The 20,129-nt window shown below is 43.2% G+C and overlaps 1 protein-coding gene and 1 long non-coding RNA gene across 2 annotated transcripts in view; both read left to right on the top strand.

Moving 5' to 3' along the window:
* MMP24 (matrix metallopeptidase 24) overlaps positions 1–20,129 on the top strand; it is a gene marked incomplete at its 5' end in the record, with an annotated part of 40,638 nt that overhangs the window by 6,471 nt on the left and 14,038 nt on the right. Inside the window, 1 exon segment of the mRNA XM_021416377.1 lies at positions 14,969–15,130. Coding sequence (XP_021272052.1) covers positions 14,969–15,130 — 162 coding nt within the window.
* Positions 15–14,961, top strand: LOC110408037. The gene is made up of 4 exons (XR_002444133.1): positions 15–7,629; positions 7,974–8,080; positions 10,594–12,009; positions 12,229–14,961. It is a non-coding gene; the product is annotated as an uncharacterized LOC110408037 (long non-coding RNA).

Here is a 20,129-nt window from a genome sequence, read left to right as displayed (position 1 = left end):
AGTTATTTTTCAAAATAAGAAGTTGAATGTAAGCACGCTGACAGGCTTCTAACTGGGAAGTGCATAGCAGAGCCTTCCCAAACAGCGGTTCAGATGCGTTTGAAGCATGTGTTACATCTTAAATGGATAAATCATCTCGTCAGTAGGTTTGTGAGTGCATGCTCTGTGAGCATGTGTACATGCTGAGGATTGAACAGAGGGGTGCATCTTCTTGCTCGCTAGGTATCTTGAGACCTGGGCCATTGTTGCTGTAGAAGGTCGGGTTCCCCGAGGGGCAGGATGAACAGGAGGATCATGGAATGTGAACCGTGTCCCACAGAATTCCTAGTGTGGGCGAATAGTTGGTTGTAGTGATGAACAGAAAACGGAGAGAATGAAGGCATTTGTATTTCAATAGTTTGAATCTGTTATTTATTTTCCTGCAATCTGAGTACAGTCATTATTCCTTCTGTCAGTGGATGGGGCTGGCTGCCTTGTTAAGGAAGGCAGATGATTAGAAGAGCTGTTCTTATGATACTAAGCAATGAAGAGCTTCTGTGTCTTTGTGGCTTTATCTTGCTGTCAGGTGACAATGTGCACTTTCTGATTTATTTTAAAACCTCTGATTCAGGATTGTGGTGACTTGTAAAACTTCTTAAGTTGGAAAACCGAAAGGACAAATCATGTTTTGGAGCATTTAATAAAGGCTAGAAGTTTTGGGCATGTAAATGACTTGATTTTTAAACAGTATAGATGCATAGTAGCCTTTGTGTGGCCATGATGTCTAAGAACGGATGCAGCAGTGATGCCTTTGCTTAGAACAGGCAGCGTTCTTGTGGTAACCTACAACAGAATGGAATGCTGATGGAGAAAATCCCTGAGTTTTGAGTTGATATCTATCAGATCATCATTGATAAGAAATAGAGCTGCTAAATTCAGTATGGAAATGCTAATTTGAAGGAAAGCAGGAGTTACGAGATAATTGCTTTCTCGGGGAAAGAGAAGGAATCTTTCCTGGCATGTTTAAATGATTATATAAAGAGAGGTTGTAGCCTGTGGGTTGTGGAGAGCGTGGGAGATGATGGTGTGGCAGAAAAGCTCTGTCTGCTATCTTCGAGATGTTATGAATTTTAATTCCTGTGTTTGTGGCTGATAGGCAGTTCATAGGTTTGTTTGAGGATCAGGACTGAGAATCAGAGACTGAGCAATTGCCTTGTGAGAGCTGTTCTTGTGTTCCATCAGTGGTCTGTGCAAGTTCATTCTGGCCTCAGCAGTGACCCAGTTTCCGTGTTGGATGGGAAGGTGACTTGTGCATGGGATGCAGCTTGGCAGGCAAGCCTGTGCGAGGCACTCAGGAGTGCTGGGACGGGAGCTCCTTGCAGGCAGGTGGAAGGAAAGCTTTTGGCAAGTTTTACTTATTTTTTTCCTACCCACACGCTTCATTCTTATAATAAGCTCAGCAAGGATGGGAGGCAGTTCAAAGACTCGGAGGGATGGCTTTGGGAAAAACTTCCTCTTTGGTACAACACTGTCACTTTCTTGAGATTTTCTTTTTTCTTTCCTGTGTATTTTTTGGATGTCGTTTGAGAGCAATGCATACAATGAGTTGAAGGTCTCCTTTTGTATGAAAACTGTGTCTTACATGGTGGCTTTGTAAAACACGTGGTGCATTTCTCTGTTGTGCTGGCAGACTGCCGGGTGACGTCCTCAGAGTGCTTCTAATTGGTGTTTGAAGGGCTGGTGTGCACTCTGCTGCTTGTGAAAACTGATAAAAGCGTTGAACCTTCCATTCCAGAGCATAAATGTCACTTCTGTGTTTGGGTGCAGCATAGTCTGCACGGCATAGTTATTTTAAACAGTCTATAAAAGTGACCAGTAAGGGGATTGAGAATGGGGTGATCATATTTATCCTGTGTCTGAGGGAAGTGCTGATGGTAGAAGGGGAACATCATACGTGGAGGGTGGTGGGGTGAGCCTGTACTCAGCGTTATAAATGTGAGCACTGAACATGACAAACCTGGTTTGCCTGTGTTCTTAGCCTTGATGTGCCAATGTGAAAGTGTCCTGTCTCATTGCTAGAGATGGCCCAGGCCTTTTTAGGAGGGTTTTTCCTCCTGTTTCACAGTTTCTTGTCATTACAACTGTCACCTGCTCCAAGTTCTCACTTTCTGATGTATTTTACTTGAAATGTGGTTAGCAGGTCTTAGAGAGTTCCTCCTTTGTCAGAGTTTTCTTGACTGATCAGTTCACTGCCATTTTTTTTTGTTGGAAATAAGGTGTAAGCAAGAAGCAAGTAACAATATTGCCTCTTTAATAGGAAATATTTCTTTACACGTTATCTTGCTTGTTCTTACGATAGGAATTTTGGGGGCAGTATAGAACTGAAAAATTCTCTCAGCAAAAAAAAAAAAAAAAGAATCACAAAACCTTTCCAGCAGACCAGCAGCAAAGCACTCTTGTGTGTGTTCCTATGCAAAAAGGAACCTGTAAAACAAATAAAAAAAATTCCTGATAAGAATGTGTTAATTGTAAGGAAAAATTTGAACAGTCTGTCGTTGTGCTAATTGTAAAGGTAAACCTCTGGTCTGTGTGACAGGATGCTGAGACTGGCACCACGGATCCGCAGAACACTTGGCTGATGAGAGCTCTTACTTAGTCCTTATAGTTTTGTTACAAAACTGTATGACTTGAAGGTTTGCTTTTGTTGGTCTCCATTTGTCTTACCATGGTGTAGCACCTGAAGAGTTTTACTAAATCCATGATTGGATGCAGCTGTCAGCCCACAGAAGAGCTGCTTGAGTCTTCAGTAGCAGTGGTAGTTGTGTGGACAGAAACAAAACACTTCACGTGGAGTCTCATCCAGACAGGATGAAGAATGGTGTGAGTGGATGTATCTGTGTAAACAGCTCTCTCTTGTATATGGAAAATATACAAGTATAGATTTGTAGGGGCTGGAGGGGACCTCTGGAGGTTCCATCCCACCCCCTCTGCCAGGGCAGGTTCCCCAGAGCAGGCTGCACGGCGAAGTGCCCACATGGGTTCGGAATGGAAGGACAGAGGACAGTGCACCACCTCTCTGCACAGGCAGTTCCAGTGCTCCCGTTCATCAAAGTATCAATCGTGTGAACACGCTGCAGTAACCTGCTGCAGTTCAGTAGCAGTTTATCACAGCAGCCAGTGAGTAGTTAGTTGAAATTCATGTGCTCGTTATTTTGCGTGATCATCGTTGTACTGACTTTGCCTATTGTGGACATCTGGAGTGTTGCTGTATCCATTAAAATCAGTGGTGCAATCATAATGGGCATGGTGTTGGTTGTACAAGACTGAGGTCACGGGGGCAAGTGCACCAACACATCTGTATCTTCTGCTGTGAAGAGGTAAATGCAGTCTCCTTCACACTGTGTATTAAATACAGTTTCTCTTCTGCATACAGTTCCTTTAGCCTGGTAGTACTGTGCTTCTGATTCATAACTGCTGATTTATCGTGTTAATTCTACTACCTTCTCTCACATTGCCATGAGTAAGCTATGGGAAGCTAAATTAGTTAATATAAGGATATGCAAAGCTGAGTAGGAAGTTGAATTCATGGAGCTGTCCTTGTTACCCGGGATCACACGTACAGAATTCCTTTGCTAAGTTTTCAGAGGAGAGTGTCAGTGGGAGCTGCTACAAGCATGAGGCAGGCTCAGAATTCAGAAGGATCGAGGCAAACCAGAGAAGTGATGTGGCAAACAGGATGCAACCAAAAAAGAGGAGTGTGGTTTTCATTTAGAGAGAAATCAGCTACACAACCACGCAGTGAGGAGGCACTGGAGTGGTCGCAGGAGGACGTATGTCATATTTTTCCTGGAGAGTGCTTCTCAGTAGAAATGAAAGCGGCACTCAGCCCTTAGCTGACCCCAGACTCGTGGCAGCAGGGGCTCCGGTTTATTAGACTTCGGTGTGTGGGCACTGGAGGCAATTGAAGCCGCTCTGGATTTGTTGTCTTTTAGTGGTACACGGGCTATGGGTTGCTTGTGGGCCAGGTGTCCCCTGGTGGCTGCTCGGAGCGTTTGGTCGCTGAGTTACCAGCTCGTGAATGCAGCCTCAGTATCCCAGGTGTTTCTATTACCACAAGGCGCATCAAAGATAACTGTGCCGTCCTTTCTCCAAGCCCTGGGCATTTTTTCATTTAAAACATGCTGTAGAAACAGCTGAGCACACTTCAAAATAGCTGTCTCAAGACTCGCAGCTGCTGCCATACGTTGTTCACTGTAGGCAGCAAAGCTTGTGACTGAAAGAGGATACCCAGGTTGGGCTGTGCTGTGACTTCTGCCTTGGCTGCCTCAGTACCTTACCGAACTTGAATAGATACATTCGAGTATAGATATGCTGCATGAAATCCATTGTTAACTGGGCCAAAGCACGTATTTTCTAGCCTTTATGTTAAAATGTTAATCTATTTGTATGGATCTCCAACAGTAGCTTGAAAATGTATCCTGCCAAGTGGCAGAAAGTCAGCTGTCATTTTAAGTATCCACTTTATGCATGACTGCTCCTATACCTCTCTGATAACTCAAGCATTTGCATAACCCGGCTTAATTACAGAAAGTCAGTTTTAATCCCCAGATTAACATGGCAAATAACATCATTAATAATCCCAGTCAAATCTTCTTCACATTTTTTTATAAGATCACTGCTGTCCATGCGTGCTTTCAGCACCATACAAGTGTGCAGTGTGTGCCACCCTGCTGCAGCTAGTAGCTCTGTACGCAGCTGTTAGTTCCGTTTGCAGTGCCTGGAGCTGCTTGTGTCACCATCAGTGCAAAGGGCAGCACCTTCGTCTTAGCAGTGCCGGTGCTAATGTCACCCACGTAAATTTTGTAATCGTTACAACAAACGTGTCCCTATGGATCGCAGCGGGTTCCTCCAGAGGCTGCTTTGGAAAGCTGCCTGCCTTCTGAATGAGAGCCAGCCAAGAAGCGTCGGCATTTACGAGACAGGTGACAGATCAGTGCAGGAGCTTCTGCAGGAATTGTGGAGGAGAAGGGCCTGAGATGCTTGGCAGGAAGGCTTCTGTTAGCCACGGAGAAGAACTGAGAGGCTTTTCTCTGTGTTTCCACCGCAAGGACAAGCGCTGTTTCGGTGAACAGCTTGCTGGACAGCAGAGCAAACACTCAAGCTGCCATCTGGACATGGCATATGTTCAGCAGGGTTTTTGGGACAGCCAGAGGCCATCAAAGCTGGTCAGTGTCAGTGTTCAGCAAGGCTCTCAAGGAAGAAATTCTGGCTAGAGTAGCTGATTTTGGAGGAGAATCGTACTGATGGCCAATGAGTGTTACAGCCTCCAAGGGGAAAATTCAGCCTGGTGGTGGGGAGGAGGTGCACTGCTCCGAGCTGGTGTTTAATCTGTGGAGGCAGCATGTGCAGAGTGTGCAGGCACGGCCTGGGAGCCGGTGGCTGGAGCAGCTCAGTGGGAAGGGGCTGGGGGCACTGGTGGCAGCAGGAGCCAGCAGCGTGCCCTGGCACTAAGGGCAGACTGCATTCTGGGTGCACTGAACACAGCATGGCCAGCTGGTCAGAGGGGAGAATCCTCCCGCCGTATCTAGCACTGTGGTGGCCTCACCTTGAACACTGTGTGCAGCTCTGGGCTCCGCAGCGTGAAAGGGACGTTAAGGTCCTTGGAAGCATCCCGAGGAGGACGCAGAGCGGGCAGCAGGGCTGGGAGGCGTGTGCTGTGAGGAGAGCCTGAGGGCACTGGGGTGGCCTGGTCTAGAGAACAGGAGGCTGAGAGGCGGCCTCACTGCGCCCTGCGGCCCCTGAGGAGGGGGAGCAGAGGGAGCTGCCGGGCTGTGCCCTGGGAAGCGGTGGTGGGATGGGAACGGCACAGAGCTGTGCCAGGGGAGGGTGGGAGCGGGTGTCAGGAAGCAGCTCCTTACTGTGAGGGCGCGTGGTCACAGGGCGGGCAGGTGGGACTCGGGTTCTTCAAAGAGAAAAACCTCAGGAAGACCTGCATCAGCTCGCGTTAGTGTGCTTGTCATTTTGTTAAAGAGGAGTTTTCACATGGGAAAACTGTGCAAATCGGGTTACAGAAGCACTAAACACTAGAAAATGTAAGGTTCTGTTTCACTAAGCCCTTATTTATGTGTGTAACAGACCCTGGATGAATCTTCAGCACTTCTGTGTCTTTTTCCTGTAGTGATACTGCTCTCTGTAGCGGGTGTGGGCCAGTCACACTTCTATACTAGATAAACTTCTGTTTTTTTTAATCTCCCCATGGCAACTCAAAGCTGTAAGAAGGGATTCAGCTTATAAAATGATGACAGCAAATTCCCTTCTTAGTAAAAGGAATCTTATGTAAATGTTGCTGTAAACATCACTAGATGAGTATTATAAATGGATTGGATGTGTGTTAGGATAACAGTCTGCCTAATATTAAGCAAGCTGTGTAAGTAGGTTTGCCTTTTATTTAAACTGGTCATTATAGGGCATCACTTTGGAACCATTGCCTATTATGCAACTTTTATCCTGTCTGATGTCTTTGATTAAAATAGTGATATTTGTTGAATTTTCTTTATTTGCACTTTTCTGGGATGACTGTACAGTTTGCTTGTAATCCACTTACCTGAATTGTACAGATACAGTGCATGCTTGCTAAAAAAGGAAGTATAGCTGCTTTTAACCCCTTCACCCATTTATCCTCAATTTATTCTGAAATTTTAATCCTGTTCCCTCTCTGTTCACTGTACTACTTCTTTAATATTAGCTGTCTAAGGAAATGCTGAGGACAACAAAGAAAATCTACAGTGTCAATGTAATGAGCGACTCAACAGCACATGTAGTCACAGCACAGTATACCTAGAATGTTGCTTTTTGGCTGTTGAATACATTTTTAATTTTGTTTCTCTGATTCCTCAGGTAAAGGACATCTCCACATCTAAAGAGTTTTGTTCTAATAAATGGCATTTTGAATCCATCGTTATTTTTCAGGCTTCTGACGCTATAGTTGAAAACAAGCATCAGAACTTCTCAGAGCGAAAACCAGAACTGCTTTGAAGCTACTCGCTTATCCTCTGTTGCAGAAGACCTGTTATCTGAGAGACTTCTGTATAGATGTTGGAAGTTCTGGGGCATAAGATTGTATTAAGATATCCACTTATTCTGTCAGGCTTTTTTATAGTAATTCACTCCATTGAAAAGAAAACAGTTCAGTATTTAGTCTCATACCTACTTAACATTGGTTTCGTCCCATAACTGCTCAAAGACAAGTTCCCATAAGCCATATTTGTCTAAAATCATGTTTTAATGTTGAACAGAATTTGAGCAAGTATATAGATGCATAGTTTCCTAACAGCCATCCATCGTAAAATAAATAAATAATAATTAAAAAAAATCATCAAATCAAGTAGCTTAAGTAAGCAGCAGTTTGAGATTATATCCCTATTGTGTCCGACAACTAAAACATAGAAGGCTTTAAATAAAGGACCAGAAAATTATAAATTTTAACAAACTAATTCCACCAGCGAAACTTGTTAGTTGTTGTAGCTGCTCATGGAACAAATGTTCCATTTACTTTGTGAATTATAAAACTAAAGTGAAGAGAGAAAGCCCACCAGCACACATGGAGGACTTCTGTCTTCAGATTCTTCTTCACTACTGGACAGCATCTCTGTAAGTAGTGCTTTCTTTTGTGTTATGTGCAGTCATGATACAAAGATAGACGTGGCATTGCAGTAGTGCTGTGCTAGTGCAAAGAATTTGCTAGTGCAAAAAAATGTAAAGCTTTGCAGTATTGATAGTGCTAGTTATTGATTACAGCTGAATGGAATGCAATTTCTACTTTCAAAGCAGTGCACTTTAAGTATACCTTCTGCTCACAGTGTTCTGTGAGAGGAAAATATCTATTGCTTTTGTCAATGTTAGTTTGATTTGCAGTGTATGAATGGAGGTATTTAGGTATTTGGATTCTATTGATTTCTTATTTAAATAATTAATTATTTTACCTCTTTCCACAGAAAATCAGATGCGCTGAGATTCGTAGGAAGCCAGCAGGAATCAGAATGATGTAATTCCCATAAATAGGAGGAAAAAAAATATACAAAGGCGGAACATGAGAATCAAGGTGAGACAAAGGATCTTTTTGCCTTTTGATTTTGTGATCCAAAAATAGATAATGTGAAGCCAGCCAAAACACAGCAGTATTTTGAATGAATTTGCTCTATTCCACTGAATGGGGCAGTACATGAAATAATACGCAGTTGGGAAGAGAATAAAGGAAAAATAAGTGAATTCTTTAAAAAGATTTTTCTAATTGCAGTCAGAGGTGGTTTGCAGCATCAGCACTGAAACAACAGCTAATACTCCAGATCTCTTCCTCCTGTTTCTGAAGAAGAGCACAAGATGTTGAAGACAGTTTAACCAGTGTGGCCTTCTCTTCCCAAATCTACCAAAAGAACCACTTTGAGTGGGGAAACTCTCTTGCATTCCAGTTGTCTTACTTCTCAGTCCTGCTCAGTCTTTGCAGCCTCATCAGGAATATTCTGTGTTGGAGAAGGACAAAGATAATGAGATGTCTCCTTCCCTTATTAGGAAACACCTCTTTGTGGCAAAGAGCTCCTCTCGTAGCTCCCAGAACAGCACTTCCCTGTTGCCAGCAATAGGAGTTCAGAATCATTTCAAGCTGGTTGGCAGTAAGAGCCCCAAGTAGTTTGGACTGATTTGTATCCATGCTGCCTGTGCAAGGTCTGTTTTGAGCACACTGGGTCAGCCTTCTAATTACTGCAGAATGCTCCTGGTTGTTTCCCAGGTGGGTCAGCTCTCTGTAGATCCTACTGTTTGCAGTAAGGTAGACTTTAGTGTTCCTTGGACTTCACTTTCTCTCTTCGTCAGCCATATCTGTGTGAACAACACAGTTTGACTCTTTTGCTTTGTTATTTTACACATTTTTAGCTTTTAGTATTTGCTTTTCCCTTAAAATAAAAAAAAAAAGGGAAAATGAAGAAAAAGGAAAGCTCTAAGTTACTTATTACAAATTTTTTTCAAGACTAATGGGATGAAAGTCATGTACATTTTCTGTTTTCATAAGTATTTCCCTTTTCTTTACCATATGTTCTACTAGATAAGGCAATGCTATTCTAATCAAATTTCTATAAAATAGAAAATGTCTAGAGGAAAAAAAACCAAACCTGAAAATGTTGTGTTCCGTGCTGTTTAAGGTTTCTGAGCAAAAAAGATAACATCTGCCACTGACTGACTGCTGATGGGTAATGGAGGTCATTTGTGGTCAGAGTAGAGTAAAAATCCCTTCTCATGAGTTACAAAGATGTGGGAGCAGGGAAGGAATTAATTTATAGATCTTTATGATACAGAAGGCAAATACAGGCTTTCAGTTTGGGGTTGACCATTATTTAGTATTAGTTCACTGAGTTACAAACTATGCTTAAATCTGCACTTGTGGAAGGTATAGGACAGATTTTTAAGCAGAATGTTCCTAGTTCTTTCCATGCCTGGCTGCGGAGCCAGCTGAAAGTAGTCACTGCTTCCCCTCTTTCTAGCTGCCTACTCTGGCCTCCGCATCCCTTGGTCAGTTAAGGTCTTACCAGTCCAGAAGAATTTATGTATTTTTTTTCTCAAAATTGCTACAGGAGATTTGTTTTCAAAGTGCTATCAGTACTATCTCCGATGAAGCACAGCTTGCAGCGTTAATTTCGGTCTGTAACACAGCTAACAAACCTAGTTTGCACACTGCCTTATGGAGACAGTATGGCAAACCGATCTTTCATGATTACTGGTGGTCTGTCCTGCAGTCACTTGGTCTTACAAGAATGTGAGTCTCTTACTGGCATGGTGGTAACAGAGATGACACCTTTACTGAATTGACAGAGACTCCTGCTTTGAGGTGTCCATGATAAAAGTTTAAAATAGACCGCTGTGACCATGCTGACCATAACTGTGCAGGCTGTTCAACACTTCCCTGAACCAGGAGTCCTGAGGGCTAATGCTAACATGTTTGGGCACAAAATGTGCAGTGATGTGTATGAAAGGTCTGTGGTGGCACATGAAGCCCTTCACCACTTCAAGTGGCTTTAAAAGGTTACGAGTTGTTTGCCCTGACCAGGAACGTCTGTTCACCTTGAATTGCTGAATATTGGTCAGCTCCTCTAGGGTGAGCTCCAGTGGGCACTTACACCTGTGGCTCATCAGCCTTGAAGAAACTGAGCAGCTGCAATCAAATTTGAGAAAGTCTGTTCAGAAAAGTCGAGTGAGAACTTTAAAATAAATAAAATTTAAAAGAGATTGGGAAACCATTGCGAAGAAGAGCATCTCACATCTTGTATGAGTTAACATTGTGCTTGTTCAGTGTGTTCATGCTGCAGACAAGAAAAGTTGGTCAAATTGGCTTTATGGAGATATTCCCTGCAATCAGAATCAGTCTGAATTTGCTATGTAGCTGTTGTGATTTCTGTTAAGATTGCATCTCATTCTTTCCTTTCTACAGTGAAGCTATTTAAAGATTCTTAAATGAAATCTTTAAGATGTAAATTCAGCAATGAATAAGATATAACTCTAACAGCTTAGGAACAAAATGAAGGCTGTCTTCCTTCTCAGCATGTTTTTTTTTTTTTTCCTTTCTAGATGGAATGTGGAAAGCAGCTTTTCATTGTCCGATGCAAAGAAATGGAGGAGCAATATCACCACTTATACAGGTCTTCATGTGCAAGAAGATCAAAAGCATTTCTTGAGCAGAGCATATTGTAGGAACGAATGGCGGAGTGCAAAATGAATCACGTACTCTTCTGTTTGATGGTTCAGACCTGCAAGTCTGAAGATGCAAGTACCAAGGCATAGCTTAGAGTAGCCCTAAAGCTTCTTTAAGTTGTGCTTGGAAAACAGTTGTTGGACTTGAAGGGGTCATTTTAGTGTATTTTAAAAGCATGTTTATAGTTCACACCATTTTTTCTGTAATCACCCTAGGTATGGTATTGTCACAACCAATGATCTGACTTCTTCAGTATCATTTTTACTTTTAATAAAATTTCAAAAATGAACCTACACATGTCTTTTTAATTGTCTGAGTAAGCTGCCAGAAGTAGCTCAGTCTTAGCATGACGATACTGTTCCTAAACTATAAAACTAATGTGGTAGAGACCAGATATTCACAGCTGCTCTGCAGTTATTGACTAGATGTACAGTGTTATTAAATTATACACCTGCTATCTTACAGCTCTGCCCTGGATTTACGCTCTGTTGTGCTAGATGCTCCACAGAGTCCTACACTTACTACAGCTATATATACAGCTGTCACGTTCAGTGATGAATACCGATAGTAATATCACAATATTTCCATAGTAGTAGCTCTGTGACCTATTAACATAAACTGATGGACATGCTGGTGGGTGTTTTTTTTGCTGATCTCCATAAGTTGGACACCCTAATATGCAAAGCATTTCTTAGCCAAAAATTTCTGTATGGATTCTGATGGTTAAAATGAATAAAACTCTAAAAGAAGACGTGCTAGTGGTTTCACAGAAACCTTCCCCACGATGTCTGTTACCTGATTCAGCAGCCATTTCTCCAGCTGAAGATGGAACTAAAAGAAGCATGGAATACTTGTCTGAAAGGAGGATGATTACGAATCCATTCATCTGTGACTGCAGTGTTCTTTGTGTTGCTGCAGTAAAACCATGGGTTTCTTCAGGGGAGGTTAGTGTCATGTAAACATTTTAAGAGTGCTTAACCAAAGAGCTGGTTTTGATATGAGACTGTATTGCAGTATATCTCAACTCAGCCAGTTCAACTTGGGAACACGTGTGTTTAAAGGGAGTTTCTTCTAAACATAAACTTAGGTAACTTTTAATTAACAAAATCGAACATAAAAGCATGTTTACAGTTGTGCGTATTCTTTGTCTGGTGTACTCAGAGTAACAGAACAGTTAATTTGAGTGTAAGATGATCAGTGTGTTTGAATGATGATAATGAGAAGTGAATGTTTTTTATGTTGTTACAGGTGGGCTGTCAGTTAAAGCTTTCTCTGGTGATAGCATTGTTTTGGTAAGGAACATACACTGGCTTTAAAGCTAAATGAACTCTCTCTGCTTTAGCATAGCAAATCCACCTGTTTTACTCAGTGGGCCAACTTATGTAATTCTCCTTGGTTGTGTGGACTTACCTTCTGTCTGGTGATTTTTAGAGGACTTTGGGATGCCTCCTAAGAATCGGGAAGGAGGCAGCTCTGGCGGGTCTCTGACAAAGCATATTTATTTTGTACAGATGGTACAAGTGAGTAGAAGTTTTGGGACATCTCTGGATAGCTCTCCCTGCAAATACAAACCAAAGGTAGCCCGTTCTTTCTTTATCGTGCTCTCTACCACAGGAGGTGGGTATGTACTGAATACAGGGTTAGCTGGTTCCTTGCTCTTGGTTGTGGGTGACAGGGATTGAACAAGAATTTTCGATAAAGAGAACTTCCACGGGTTTGCAGATGACGCTCAGTTTGGGAGTGGCTGATAAACCAAATGGCAGCGTTGTCATCAGAGGAACTTCAACATGCTGGACAAATGGGCTGACAGGAACCTCATTAAACGGAGGAAAGAGAAATGCGAAGTTATACACAGAGGGAGAAATTACACCATGTGCATCTGAGAGGGCAACAGAGTGGAAAGTAGCTTTGCAAGGAAGGATCTGGGAGTCCTGGTGGGCACCAAATTGAACATGAGCCAGATGTGTGACAGGTCAGCAGCATCAGGGGCTGCGTTAGGAAAAGCCAGCAAGTCAGGGAAGGTGATCCTTCCTCTCTACTGAGCAGCAGTGAAGGTGTTGTGTCCAGTTTTGGGCTTTCCAGTACAAGAAACCCAAACTGGTACAGTTGTGGACAACCTGCTTTACTTGACCCTGCTTGGACAAAGGAGTTGGACTAGGCAATATCCAGTGCTTACTTCCAGCCTCGACCAGTCTATGAGCCTGTGTAGTTCTGTTTTCCAGCTGTAGAGTGAACTGTTACTTGTTTGGGGCAGAAACAAGTGATGGAAGGTTATTTAAACCTACTTTAAATGAAGATATTACCAGATCTTATGCTTCTGATAGAGCTTAGTACAGCCCATGTAGAGGCAAGTGAATCAGGTAGACCTGTATGCAAACAAGAGTGATAAGTTGTAGACATGCTGTCAATAGAAAAACTCTTCAGATACTTCAACAAGGGAGAGAATGCCACCAAATTGGTGAGGGGCAAAAGCCTCCCAGCACTTAGCATGGGCACAGCCCTTTTCTTACAAAAGTCAGTATGGAGTGACTTTTAGTTGTACTCCTGCGTGTGAATAGTTGTGGTAATGAAAATTTATGCTTTCGAGGACATTAAAGTGCTACAGGAAACAAAGACCATCTAACTGCTAACACGGCTTTGAGTCTTTGAATTGCTTTTGGAAATTGAGTGCATCTTCTAAGCTTGAATATTTTTGAAAACCTATAGAGAGCTATCAGTCCAAGCTTCACCATGTAACCACTTAATGCATTTTATACTAAGATATTGAATATTTTATTGACTAGTTCTGTACACATCAGATTTTCCAGCAAGAAAAAAAGCAAGTCTCCATTTGGATTTCCAGAATACAGAAAGTTGGTATTTAAAATACACGCATGACTAGATTTTAGCCGACCTATTTCTTCTGATGTTTCTATTTGCACAAATGTATTTGAACAACTATTTGAAATGTGTATTTTTACATGGCTTGCATGTTCACATGCGTGTTCTCTCCAACTCAGATGTTTTGATGTTTTAACTATCTTGATGTGATAAATATAACCAGTTAAGTACTGTTTATTACTGGCTTCTGGCAAGAATGCCTTGAGGTGCTGGCAAAGTACCCTGCTCTAAAGACTTGCAGGCTACTGATTCCACATTGTCTTATTTCTTATACATGAATCCCTGATGTGACTCCTGTCCCAAGGACACCTCAGCCGCGTACACAAAACTGAAGTCTGTTACCTGTAAGTTGGGTGGTTTGAAGATGCAGAAATGCAGTTGGATGCACTGCAAAGCAGCCACTAAGTGGATGCTGCTGACTGTGTTCCCCTGTACCTGATTGCCAGTGCAAGCTTTCTGTCTTGCAAAAAAAAAAAAAAAAAAACGGATAGGGCCTCATTTAGGAAAGACTGGAGACTCATTTTATTGGCTTAGGGCAGTTCTTCAATCTGTCCATGTTGTCTGTGTCTTCACCCTTCACAGAAGCATTGCCTGTGTCCACCTTCCATGTCAAGATGCCCTCAAGATGTAGAGAATCCAGGGACCACTCTAGATCGAGGAGGTGGGAGCCCCAGATCCATGGGGCTGAAGAGGAGTGTATGTCTGTAACAGTGCCACGTAGTGTCCTATAGCACAGTGTTACATCACCTTCTCCCACTGACGTGGCAGTGCCAGAAGTTTAGCAAAGTAAAAGCAGTTGAGGAGCCTGTGCTGGGGGAGATGTCACAAGTGTGTTGTGGTGTGTTAGCCCTAGTTGTCTATGTCCCAGCTCCTGCCTTTGTAGGCCTGGCTGGTGCACTGCAGCTTGCCCCTAGGATTTGGTGGTCGAGGTCAGACCAGAGGATGGCACTGGGGGACCTGGAGTGGAGGACAGGGACTTTTCCTACCACAGATCCTTGTTGACTGGGAGGTTTGCAGTGCTCTCACCTTCCCTAGCAGCACTGGGGCACAGAGGCTGTGGTATCTGAGGAGCCTGCTGGCCGTTTTCTTTTCTACAAGAGTCTACAGATTTACTCCAGGCACTTGCCTGTTTTAACTGGTCTAATGGATCTCCACGTGGCCATCAGCTAGGTGCCTCCTGCCCATTGTGTGACAACTGTAAAAGCTACACAGGCTTTCAGGACTAATGCCCTCTCCCTCAGCTGACATGGCACACAACCTGCTGTGCAATAGGATCGTGAAGCAGTTGCTTCTTGCACTATGATCGGGTAGGTCTTGGGATTGTGTCATCTTCTGGCTGCGTATTAACCCAGCTGTGCCTTCCTTCCACAGGGAATGATCTCTTTCTGGTCGCAGTCCATGAGCTGGGACACGCGCTGGGTCTGGAACACTCCAATGATCCCAGCGCGATCATGGCTCCTTTCTACCAGTACATGGAAACACACAACTTCAAACTGCCCCAGGATGACCTTCAAGGAATTCAGAAAATCTATGGTGAGCAACGCTATCCACTCATCTATTTACACTGAGCCCAAGTGCAGTGAGTATTTTACAACCACAAACAGGTAACGCCCAAAATAATTGCAGTCAGGATGGATTTCCTGCTGTAGCTGAATGGGAACTGTTAAAAGCCCTTGATCCACAGCCAAATATCGGACAGTTGTTGCAGCTGCAGTATTGTTGTACAGGTGGGGATAACCAGACCTGTGTGATCTCACTGCTGCTCCATCCCTCACTGTCCCCAGTATCAAAGACCACTGGACAGTGAAATACATCCAGCTGGAACAGCCAGTGTAAATAGAGGGGAAGAATGTGAGGAACCTGGAATGTTAAGGAAAGTAAAAAGTATTTATGCTCTCATATTCTTTTTCTCCATGTATAGAAGGTGGGGAAAAGAAGCTTGGATCTGCTTAGGGAACACTTTACTTCTTTTAATCTTTGTCTGAAATAAAAGAACATTGTTGTGCCACAAAGATAGAGGTCAGGGAAAAGAGAAAGGAAAGGAGGCGAGAGGTCACAGGAGAAGATGAGGAGCTGGGAATGATATGGCACCATCTGATGGAATGGTGGATACCAGGGTTTGAGGATGGGGATTTTCAGAGTGGGTTGATTGAAGGAGATTGGGAGCAGGGGGAGGAGCAGCTTTGAGGAGCCGCAGTCAAGGGCAGGCTGAGCTAGGAGATGCTAATGGAGGCTGGGAGGCCTGATCTGATACTGTGCGTAGTGGTTTGTGGAAAATGTTTTGTCAGACGTGCCTGATTTTTTTGGTGGGGGGGAAGAGCAAGTTTGGCAGAGAGGCTATATAATCCTTGTGGCATAGAGCAACTATGCTACGTAGCTAGGCAATATTCACAGCTGCGTAACACCTGCAGTTAACTCCCAGTACCAGTAGTGCAGATATTATATGAATTAAATGCTTATAAGATGGTTGTCAGTGGGAAATCATCACAGAAAGGTGGTGTTTCTAAGGGATTGCTGCTGGAATCAGTGGCAGACCCAGCTAGTCATCTTTTGCGGCAATAATCTGCCAGTAAATTTTAAATTACTGCTAATGGAATTTGTGCCCAAACCCGTAAGACTAAAGAAGTACAGAGAGACTTTAGAGGTCTAAGCTGTACGTCAATTGTTTTAGTCTGGTTTTTGGTTTTTTGGTGATTGGAGTTAGATTCATAAACATATAGACACATCCAAAGAACAGACATCTCTGTCTGGACTATTTTCACTAACTCTTGTCTAGGTAATGGGAAAAAAAGCAAAAAGAGGCATTTATATGACTGTAGTTCACCCATGCTACAAGGCAGATACTGAGGTAAGATCCAGCATTTAAAATAAGACGGCCTGAAGTACGCCCAGGAGGAGCTGGCTCTTTCCATTAGTACAACTGAAGATTTCTTTTCATTGTTCGTTAATAGATAAAGTTGTTTGGCAGCTGTCATGTGGTATTATTTGATTATGCATACTTTCACTCAGTGTGTACTCAAGTACCCTGGATTGCAGAGACTCTGGATGGTTTTAAAATAAAGTGCTGGGGTAGGAAGCATTAAAGCTTCGTTAAATAATCTACCTACACTTTCATTTCTGAAAGCTGTTAAAATGTCACTACACTGTTTCTATTTTGAAATGTTGATTTATTTCCTGTGAATTAGAAAGAAAAAAAATACATGCTGACAATGAAAATACAATCGAGAAGGTATGACTGGCTTCTCTGTTTCCAGATACCTTTTTGCAAAAGGAACAGACAAGGAACTGACAGCCATATTTCCTCCACGATTGTGGCTCAAGCCAGTGTCAGCGTAGCTCAGGCAGGGACCCGAAGCCCAGGGCTGAGCTGAAATGTCAGATGGGCCTGGAGGTCCTGGTGAGGCTGGTAGGGGTCATTAAGGCTTATTCGTGTCCTCTTGGGCTGGCAGTTCCTGAGAGTGGTGTATGGCAGCTTGCGCACAGCTAGAACAGAGCAGAGAGCTCAGCACTGTGCTGCTCACAGCTTGGCAGCAGCACCACTTGGCTTCAAGTTGTTTCTTACTCAACCTGGTGACATTAAACTTTAGCTACTAGCTATGTTAAGATTCTCCTTATGCAATATAATATACTTAAAATTTAAACTCACCTTGAAGAAAGTGGTGTGAGTGAATTACTACCTGGTGCAGGTTGTAATCAGGAATAAGTTTGTTGACTGTCATAGAGTCGTGAGGCTCATCTCTGAGGCCTGTGAACTGGAGTGGGCTAGGAATGGTGTTGGTAGTTGTAGAGAGATCTACTTGTGCAGGGGGAATAAAGAACAGCTTCTTTGTTAGGAGCTTTGCTTCCCAGGGTAGAGATTTCGTGTTCCGGAAACTCTGTGCTAAGGTCACAGAGAGAAGATGGAAAATGCAGATTATATTTCTCCCTGGAACAGGAGATAAGAGAACAAATCCTTCCATCAGAGTGCCTTAGAGCCGAGAAGAACCTGCTGAAATATCTTGTAGCTATAGCAGGAACATTTAATGAATGTGCCTTATTTCCATGATAGCAGTCTGCCTTGTCTTGCTTTGAGGGTGCTGTCTACCAAAGCAGCTAGCCAAAAAACAAAACATGCTGGTTTGCTGCCCTGACACTTTCTGTGATGCAGCAGCATGTGCTCAATTCATATGATATTGGAGCATACTATGCAAAATAAGTCATAGAGCCTCTGCCTATGACTTCATCTTCACTATATCCTTCAAAAAAAAATTCAAACCTCCAAATTTTCATTCCACCAAACTTACAGAACATAGAACAGAGGCACTACTGAAATTTAAGTCTGTTTTGTCGTCTTTGACAATGTTGCACTTCAAATGTTTTTTTATGTTGTATCTGCATTTCCCTTAGAAAAGTCTAAGTCTGTCATTTGTTGCATGGTTAAGTTATTTTCTGCTGGATGTATTTCAAAACTCACCTACAGAGACAGTAGGTGATGTGAAACCTTGTTTGTGCTCTGTTATGGTTAGCGTAAGGTCAGTGTTTAAAATGTTGCTTTGATTTATGAGCTAATGATGAAAGGGGCAGCAGCTCACCATATGTGCCAAAGAGTGAACTGTAAGAAAAGCCTTCCAGCAGGTGCTTCTTGCAGCATGTTTCTTGACAAAAAAGAGGGAAATATTATGACTATTCTTTGCGTATCTTTTTCAGAAGGATAGCTCCCGTTGTACTTACGGGCCCATGTTATGAGCGGCATGGCCAGGAAGGAGTTAAACTGGAAATGTCATTATAATATAGGTCCCTCGGATATTCAGTTAGGTTTACTGCCTCTTTTATTTGTCCTAGTGTTGAAGTCAGGGCTGCATGCAGCTCCTGTGCAGATGGAGAGATGGAGCATACTCAGCCATGGCGTTGTCAGCCATGACTCTTCTGACGCCATGCCTGGAGAGCAGGGTGGTCAACATGATGTGTGGAGAAAACTTATGTCCACATGGATACTTGGAGCTGGTGAACCAGGCCATTACCTTCAAGAGCTTTTTGAAGCTTAAGCTCACAAAGGAAAGGTCTCTTGTTTACTCAGAGGTAGACCAAATCATTAATTGTGGAGATTACCTCGAGGATTTCAGTCCTCCAGAGTCTCACTGAGGGCATGTCCCCCTCACTCATCTTTTCCATAGCCCCGGAGCTCTGAGTCAGTGCATGTGCTGCATCCCATCAGGGCTGAGGTCCAAGGTGGTAATGAAAACCCCACCAGCTCCTGTCCAAGGAACAAATTAATCACTGCTGGGCAATACCACCTCTGACGTCCAGGAACAGGGTGTCAGCAGATCCTGAGCAAATAGCACCTTCTTCTGGTCCCTTTGCTCTTGTGCAGCAAGCACAGGTTTCACAGCTTCACTCACCTTTTCCCAATGACTTCCCATAGAGCAATCCCAGATCTGCGTAACCTACGTGTATATGTGAGATAGCTTGTGATGAAACAGCAGAAAGATTTGATGTAAAGGCTGTAAGCTCCACGTGGTTACGCTGTATTGTAAACGGGACCAGCAGAGCACGCTTTGCTGTCATGCAGGACCTAGAAACATTTATATTAGGGATGTTTCATGATAATGCCCTCTGAAGGTGGGAGGGGTAACACCCAAGACTGTGATCTACAGAAGATGATTTTAGTGACTGTGAGACAGTGAAGTATGTTCTGCTTGATGGATTTGCAAGCCTCTATCATACCTTCCTGTGCCAAAAGAGCAGTAGTTTGATGACAGTCCTCTACAGCATTGTGATAGGTGTTCATCTCCTGAAGAACAAGTACCAGAAGAGAGAACTTGGAAGGGTAATTTTCACAAGCAAATTTGAAGTACCTACTCTAGGAGATCCCAGCTGTTGAGGACAGAGTGATTCTCCCTGTGACTACTCATCCCATCTAGAGCTTCTGCATTACAGGGGCAAAGAAGGTGAGTTTCTGTGCTAGGTGAGCAGGTGGATGGGCAGTAGCAGGGAAGGTGGCAAGGTCCAGGTGAGTTGGAAGCAGGCTGCATGCTAGCACTTACAGGTGAGCCCAAGGTCATGTATTTTGAACACTTCCAGAAATCCAAATGGACTGTGAGCCCTGGACTGCCAGCAGCACGGGCATGAGCGGCATCAAAGGCCACGCAGATGCCACCACTGAGTTTGCAGTTTGAGATGGCCAATTTTCACTGAAGTATTAGTGCTCAAGGCAGCAGAACGAAGGTTTCTAAAAATGCTCATCTCAGTCTTCCTTTGGAAAGCTGTTATCATCATTCCATTCACTGGCAAACTGACAATACGGTTGTATTTCAAAGCAAAAAAGATGAACAGTTTTTTTCACCGTGTCACAGAAGAACCAAGGCATGCAGTTGATGGGCTGACAGTATTAACTCTCTCTGTGTTATCTGTGCTGGAAGACTGGTTCGTAATGGTAGAAATAATAATGCTGCTTTTGCTGGGGGGAATTAGGTTTTTATTTTCTTTTTTCTTATTTGGATGGAGTGATTAATCCTGTCTCCTTGTGCTCAGTGAGTGCAGAGAATAGAGACAA

The sequence above is a fragment of the Numida meleagris genome, chromosome 19 (genome assembly GCF_002078875.1).
Source record: "Numida meleagris isolate 19003 breed g44 Domestic line chromosome 19, NumMel1.0, whole genome shotgun sequence".
NCBI classification, from domain to species: Eukaryota; Metazoa; Chordata; class Aves; order Galliformes; family Numididae; genus Numida; species Numida meleagris.
This window is presented reverse-complemented; position numbering and strand designations above follow the sequence as displayed.